Source organism: Carlito syrichta, unplaced genomic scaffold (assembly GCF_000164805.1).
Source record: "Carlito syrichta isolate Samal-C Ts95f unplaced genomic scaffold, Tarsius_syrichta-2.0.1 Scaffold311628, whole genome shotgun sequence".
Taxonomy (NCBI): Eukaryota; Metazoa; Chordata; class Mammalia; order Primates; family Tarsiidae; genus Carlito; species Carlito syrichta.
The window spans coordinates 821,223-829,417 of NW_007255724.1; the positions used below are offsets into that span (position 1 = coordinate 821,223).

General features: G+C 38.1%; 1 protein-coding gene across 1 annotated transcript in view; it reads left to right on the forward strand.

The window, feature by feature from the left end:
• The first annotated feature begins 1,042 nt into the window (after nucleotides 1-1,042).
• The window catches only part of LOC103271419 (tripartite motif-containing protein 77), a 30,038-nt gene continuing 22,885 nt past the window's right edge, over nucleotides 1,043-8,195 (forward strand). The window contains exons 1-2 of the mRNA XM_008068894.1: nucleotides 1,043-1,441; nucleotides 2,145-2,240. Of these exons, the coding sequence (XP_008067085.1) occupies nucleotides 1,043-1,441; nucleotides 2,145-2,240 (495 nt within the window). The remainder of the gene's footprint in view (nucleotides 1,442-2,144; nucleotides 2,241-8,195) is intronic.

Below are 8,195 nucleotides of genomic sequence, written 5' to 3' on the forward strand. Positions count from 1 at the left end.
ATATAATTGCTTCCATTTTCCTCTTAGAAATTAAATCATTTGAATAGGCTACTCCTATTTTTTGCATAGTGTCCCTCAAATGTAATTGTCTAATACTCTATCATGGTTACTTGAAGGTAAAATATTTTTGGCAAGAGTACTACAGAGGTATTTTGTGTCCTTCATGTTCTACCTCTGTTTGTACACTTTGAATTACACAATTCAACTTATCAATTATACCTCAGTAACACTGGGGATAAAAAGAACTAGCAGTGGGGTAGAATTTTGACTATGTGAAGGTTAGGCTCTTCCCCCAAATCTATGGACTTAATCATTTTATGTTCCATTAATGATTCTTGCCTGATTTAATTTCTGTTTTTGTATTTGTAAAATGGTAATTTTTCACCATTCCTTCTACTTTATCAGTTGGCCTCCCCAGAATTAGATAATTAGCATTCGATTACATTATTAAGGACACAGGTTCTTTCCACTTTTGTATTAAGCTTTGAGTATTGACTTTTGTCTTAGACTGATAAACATGGAGGCCACAAAACGGCTATGCAAATGGGTACTAAATCCAAATAATATCCAGCGGCAGAGAGCAGTTATTTCTTCCATGTGATTCTTCTGTAGCAAGAACACGTTTTACAGAATTATCCTGAGTCTTACATTCTTGTTTCATTGGCCAGAATTGGAACACATGCCTTATGTTAACCAATCAGAAATAAAATGGGGAAAACCTGATAGCTTTGGACAAAATAATAAGTGTCTGCCTGTGTCTAGAGACCTGTGATTTCTATGTATTTATAAAAGAGGAAACATAAAAAACACTGAATTTCTAATAAGGAGTTTTTAAAAGTGCTGTAAGTCAAATTTAGCAAGAAATAATACAATGTTATCAATCTGTAGCACTCTTTTTGTGCCTCATTATGGTATTTTAGCCACATACAGAACATAGCCTGTCCTGCTACAGGGCATTCATATATTAGTGAGAGATGTCTTAAGCTCACCTCACATGCCAGGGGGATAAAGAATTACTCTTTCTTTTTATTTTCCCAGAAACATGGATTTTGCATGGACCATGCAGTGTTACCCCAGTGAGCTCACCTGCTCCATCTGCACAGACTATTTCACAGACCCTGTCACCATTAGCTGTGGGCATAGATTTTGTAGCCCCTGTCTCTGCCTTTTGTGGGAAGATGCCCAAGCTCCTGCTTGCTGCCCTGCATGCAAGGTGTTATCACAGAAAATGGACTTTAAAAGCACTATTTTTGTGAAAAAAGAAGAATCAGTCATTTTCCCGTTACCAGCCTCTGAAATTCAAATCTGTAGGAGACACCAAAACATTAAGAACCTCTACTGTGAAACTGACAAGAACCTGCTATGTTTCCTCGGCTCTCAATCCCCAGAGCATGCCACTCACAGACACTATCCAATAAATCAGGTTGCTGGATACTACAGGGTAAGTAATGCCACTGATTGCACTTTGAAATGTGGAGAACTTGGATCCTACAGGAAATGAGAAGAGATACACAGATTATTATTCTTTTTCTGCCATAAACAAACAGAATGACTAAAGACTATGTGTTGGGTTACTATTCTAAACATGAGAGTAAAAGCACCAAAGAAACCAAGAAAACATCTCTGCTCACCTGAAATTTAAATTCTGTTGCGCTTAGGGAGAAGAATGATGATGAAATTGATGAGCATTAGAGTTCTGGTATTTCAGTGTAAGTAAATGTGAATATATCACTATTTTCAGTAACATTCACTGGCCAACACAGCCATGATTACAATGAGGCTACTCTGATAATAGCAGATTCTAAATAAACACTGGCCAATATATTCTAATAGTGCCATAGATAAACTGAGGGCTAACATTTCAAAATTAAAATGAAGCAAGATTCACTTCTGAAAACTGACCAGGTTGTATACAGTTTTAGTGTTAGATTCCTCAGATAGTGAACTGTGTTTTCTAAATCCAGGAACTCTGTCTTTGTTTGATTGACCTCTCAGATTTGACAGTCAGTGTTTCCAAGGAAATCCCTGATACCTTTTCTCTCTATACATTTTAATTGTCTCCTTTCTGTCCCATGACTCTTTTAAAAGTATCTTATATGTAGTATATTTGATTTTCTAGTGTTCAATTTATATTTCCTTTGCAGGAGAACCTCCTGATGCAAATGAAGTCTATTTGGAAAAAGAAACAGAAAAATCAAAGAAATCTAATCAGAGAAACCAACATAATCAGAGTATGGGAGGTAACCAGTAGGTCCCATTTCCCTCAGAACCAGTTTGGTACAGATTTCCAGGGAAATAACTTGAGTTTGATCATAATATCCTCTGAGTGAGATGATCAGAAAAAAAAAAGCGCTATGTACGCTTATCTACAAGATAACATTAATGCCAGGTGGGGTGTGGTGTAGTTGTTCCATGGATTATTGACTCCACCACAGAAAAGAATTTCAGAGCAAGTTGAAAGTATAGTTTAAAACCAGATTTATTAGCAAGAAAACATATGTTCAAGAGAGAGAGTGGGGGTCTTATAAAAAACAACACGTTAACCTATTGTTGACAGAGTATTTTATATATTTTCTTAGTGATGAGTGAGCAACCTATTTCTTAAACTATTTCTGTGCTATGTGGTGGGTTACTATCTATTGATCTCAAGTTCCTACTCTTATTGTCTACTTCTATGCTTACTTGTTTCGTGTGGAAGTCTCCAGATAAAAGTTACTATTTTGTGTTTTAATTAAACTTCTTCCTGTAAACACCATTGCCCAATTCCTCTGGTAATTCTTTTACTGCCTTGTTTATGGTTTCTGTAGCTGAGTATATCAGCCACTCCACATTCTGAGACTATGCTCATGTGCTTGGTCCATCTAGAGAGTTACACCCTATAAGATGGTGCCCAGCTGTATGCCTGACCATCTCGTTTTCTAATTAAGCTATGCTTGCCTGCAAGAAACTCATCTATTTATCTAAGGTATATTAGCTACCTTGTCTATACTTCCCCCTATGATTTTTTTTTTAATCCTATAATCATATGAAGTACAGGGGGAAGAAGGTTCATCTTCTGTAACTTCTCCAAAACTGATGAGGCATGTAGGCCTGCCTAACCTGGGACTGAAAATCTCTTTCTGTTCTAATGCATGCATGTTGGTCTTAATGATGGCCTCATTCACAGACAATAGTTGAAATCCTTGCATGACCAACATATGGAAATGAACTTATTTGATTCTGGAAGAGACAAATTTATCCAGGCAGTTAAAGAGACAAACCAAAAATCAGCAGGCTTGTAATTATTTTAATAGGCCCAACATATTGGATGACACAGGCAAAAGAAGGCATGGAGTTTTTAATAGTGTTCCACATAGTATTGGCAGTAGGTGCTCCTTGTGAAACCCATGGAGCCATTTAGCCTTATGATAAATTGTTTTCTGCAAACTTGTCCAGTGATGTTTATACAAATACAAGTTTTATGAATGACTGTACAAACTCCTCCTTGTGCAACAAGCAAGTAACCTAAAGTCAAACAGTTATCTAGCACTACATTTTCAAAAGAATCAATAGATTTAGATAAAGCCTTTAAGGCATCACAGTAGATTGAAACAAAGAATCTAAAGATGCAGTAGTATTTTTTAAGGTAGCTTCATGACATGCAAATTCTCCCATGGTGTTAAAAATCCAATTGTGGTTCTAATTCCTGTCAGCACTAATCCAAGCATTCACCTGGGTCTGGAATTGGTGGCATCATAAACAGTTACACTGAATCTTCCATAACTAAGAGTGCCCAAAGTGCACCGACCCAACATTTGAGCATTATCTATACAAGGAATACCATGTGCCTTTCCAGGCCTTGGGTAGCAGCCATTGATTTGGCATAATATGCCAAAATTCTTTTTTTAGATTGCCTAAAAATTTCTGCATATCTTTTTGTGATTTTTCTTATCTAGGATGATGCTTAATGTGGGTCCCTAGGTGGATTCCCTATGACAAAGGGGAGATAGAGGCCTCCTTCAGAAGAGAAGATCTATTGTCCCTTCGGGAGAGCCTGGGTTCTTCTGTCTGTTATGCCAGGGAATTCTCATCTGTCCTATCCAAGAGGTGTATCCAAAGATTTTTCAACTATTCCCCTCCTGGCCTGGATGTCAATGGGTTAAATTATACTGGCAAGCAGAGAAATTAAATGTAGCCAGATATACTGACAATCCAGGTGGTGCCTGATCACTTTTTGTACAAGGCTACAAGGTCCTCAGTTACTAGCACAAATTAAATGAAGTCCAATGATTTCATTATCAGTAGTAGTGAGATTATCACAAGGAAATGGCTGAGTAGGGAAGGAAATCTCAAGGGAAATTAATTTTAAAATCTGATCAGGTTTCCCATGGATAACAGTAAAATGAATGGGAGACAGGGTAGCATGGAAAAGCCACTTCTCTAGTTTTCTAGGAGATTCATGGCATAGTTAACATTCCCCTAGTTGTTCATTTGTGGCACTTGTCTGGGAAAAATTGAGAAGAGTATTTTGCTCCCATTTCCTGTTCTCAAAGAATAGAGGCAAAGCATATAAATAGTAAAACAGAAAAGAATATACATTTCTGAACACAGGCTTTTGACATCCTCAATCATTTTGGTCAGGTTTCTACCAGAGGAAAAGTTTCAGGTCTTTTATTGGCTTACAGGAATAGGAAGGTTAATTGGCTGTGGTAGGTTCCTCAGTCAGTGGAGATTCAGGAGGCATTAGTTTAACTCTAGGTATGTGTACCCAACTAATGATTCCCTGCAGTTTTTCAGTGGTAGGTGTGCTAAGAAGAACCTGGAACTGGTCTCGTAGAGAGCAATTTTTCCATATTTTAAGTAAAACCAAATCTCCAGGCAGAACCAGTGGTGTAAAGGGAATTTTGTCTGGAACTGGGAGAATTTTGTTAACATACTCTTGAAAGCTTTCTCTACTTGTCCCATGCTAATAATGTGTTGGGTTATTTCTAAGGATTTTCTATCTTATAAAAAATCAGAGCCCAAGAAGGGCTGTCCATACAGCATTTCAAAAGGACTTAAGTGAACATTTGGTGTGATTTGAGACCTGAGTAAAGCTATAAACAATAACTGAACCATGATTCTGATGTTTCCTGGCATGATTTTCTAAGCATTTTCTTCAAAAAGTGATTTTTTTCCCCTACTTCTCCTGAGGACCAGGGTCTCCAGGAGGAATGTAAATGATATTTAATCCATAAGGCTGTTGATACTGTTTGAATGATTTTAGCTATGAAAGACGGTCAATTGTCACTCTGGAAGTTTTTAGAAAGCCCAAAATGGGGGTGATTTCTTTTAACAAGAACTTAACTACATCTATGAACTTTTCAGTCCTAGAAGGATAAGTCTCAATCCAACCAGTGAATTTGTCAATAAATACTAAAAAGGACCGATGCTTGGAGCTTGTGTAAACTCTGTTTTCTGATCTTCCCCTGGATAATATCCCTTCTCTGTATTGGTAGGAGTAAGGCTTGTTTCTTTAGATGCCCTGCTGGGCCATTTATACAGTGAAGAGAACCTGAGTGAGTTACTTCTCTCATCATTCTGTGTATTCCTTTCCATGTGAAAGATTGTGGTGTTAAGTTTTCTAGGGCATCCCTACCCAGGTGTGTGAAATCATGTAATCCCTTAACAATCTACCAAAGACTATTCTTGTGCATTTACCCTTCCCATCATTTTCCTTAAAACCTCCTTGTTTTGCCCAACGTGTGTGTAGCAGCTTGTTTTGTTACATGGTCAGCAAAAGCATTTTCCTGGGTCATGAGAGAATCTTCCTTGGATTCCCCTACAATGGGACACAGCTACCTCCAAATGCTCCTAAAGAGTTAAAATTCCAGGCCCATGTTTTATGGGGGAATTCTTTCCTATTAACATACTCTACTATTTTTATTTAGCAACATGAGCATGAATGACTATGGAGGCATACTTAGAATTTGTATAAATATTCATTTTTTTCCTTTCCCAGTTGGAGTGCTTAAGTTAGAGCTATCAACTCTGCTTTCTGGACTGAAGTATTATGGGGAAGCTCTCATGCCTCTATCACCTCATGTGAGCTCACCACTGAACAACCAGTTTTTCTGACTCCTTGTTCAACAAAGCTGCTTCTATCCATAAACGATTCCTAATCTGGGTTAAAGTCTCATTTTGGAGGTCAAGTCTGCTAGAATACATCTCCATGGTTTCCACACAAGAATTAATTAATTCACAGACTTTGAAACTGGCATAGGGTGGCTCAGTTTAAAGGCTGACATTTCTTTAAAGTGACTTCTGGAGTATCAAGGAGAAGAGTCTGATATTTAGGTAACCTTCTGCCTGTCACCCACTGATGCCCTATGGTTTCTAACACACTTTGAACCTGGTGGCTGTTGAAAACCTCCACAGGCTAGTCACAGGTTAACTTTGTAGTCTCTTCCATGAATAAGGCAGTTACTGCCAATGTCTGAAGACAGGCCGGCCAGGCAGACCACCCATTACAGATCGTGTCCAGTTGCTTAAAGAAGTAGGTAACTGATTGGGGGTTTTACCTAGCATTTGAACAAGAACCCCTGTGTCCATCCCATGTTTTTCAACTGTATTAACATAGAAAGATTTTTCTAAATTAGGCAAGTCAAGTGCTACAGCAGAGGCTAAAGCCTTGTTTAAATCATAGAAACTTCTCTGACACTCGGATATCCGTTCAAGGGGCTCAGGATCTATACCCTTTGTGGCCTCATAAAAGATTTAGCATTAATGCCAAATTTTGGAATCCACATTCTACAGAAACTGGCCATCCCAAAAAGGCTCTCAGCTGCTTGCAAGTATTAGGAAGCTGTAAATTTAGTGGGGCTGTTTTTCTTTCTACTATTAAAATCTCTTGTCCTGGGTTTAAAATGCAGCCCAACTATTTTACCTATTGTAAATAGGTTTGAACCTTTTTAGAGGAAACTCAGTATCCTCTCTGTTCTAAAATGTTTAAGGTTTAAATTGTAATATTTCAAAGAGCTTTCTTTGGTAGAACTACAGGTTAATAAGTCATCAACATAGTATTATGCCTGATTTTAAATATAAATCTCTTAAATCATGAGCCAAAGCATTGCCAAACAGGTAGAGACATTCAAAGACAATGTGGGATACTGGTAACCTGATGCCAGATGTTTTGGAGAACCTTGGCCTCGTCAGTCTGTTGCCACCATTTCCAAGTTAGGTGTTCCCTCTTCCCTTCAAGAGAGGGTGCATCACTCTTTCCATGGCCCTCCTGTCCACACTGTGGACAGGTTCCTGGAGGTTTTGACTCCTGGGAGCAATTGCACCAATAGCAGAAGATACCATTCCCTTTGCAAGTTTGTTCTTACTGGGTCCCTGTTGAGTAGCCAGAGGGTTGCCACTAATTGCGAGCACTAGTAAGTTTGCCTGTCTTTGGTCCAGCCTCTGGGCATGCTGGTTTCCTTCTTTTTTCTCCTCAGAGTCTCTAGTGTTAAAAACCTTAAAGGTTTTCTGTAATAATTGGAAGCTTGGTATTTCTGGTCCAAAGTTCAGTTTCTGAAACTTTCTCTGGATGTCTGGGGGTGACTAGCTGATAAAATAAGTACCTGGAAAAATGTATTTTTCTGATGAATTAGGGTATAAGTTAGAATATTTTTTTATAGCCTCAGATAACCTTCCCTGAAAGAGAACAGAGTTTTCATCTGGGCCCTGTGTGATTTCCTTTAGTTTATCATGATTAAGAGACTTGGTGTTGTATTTCTTTTTTTTATAATCAATATTTTTATTATGATATTGTGGGGTACAGTTAAGGGTTAGGTATACAAATATGCTTCATTCAGAAACCCTTGTTGATAAGAGGTATCTCCCTGTCCCCAGACAGATATTTACTACCAATAATCCCATCTCCCTCCCCACCCCCAAAGTTTCCCACCACTGTCAGTCATTTTCTTATAGTAATACATTGAATGTTCAAGGTCCACTATATGAGTGAGAACATGTGATATTCAGATCTTTGTTTCTGGAGAGATCACTCAGTATTATAGACTCTAGTTCCATCCAGGTTGCTGCAAAATTCATGATTTTGTTCTTTCTTATGGTTGCATAGTATTCCATCGTGTATATGTACCACATTTTTTAATCCAGTCCTCTTTTGATGGACAGCATGGTTGCTTCCAGGTTCTTGGTATTGTGAACAATGCTGTGATAAACATATGTGG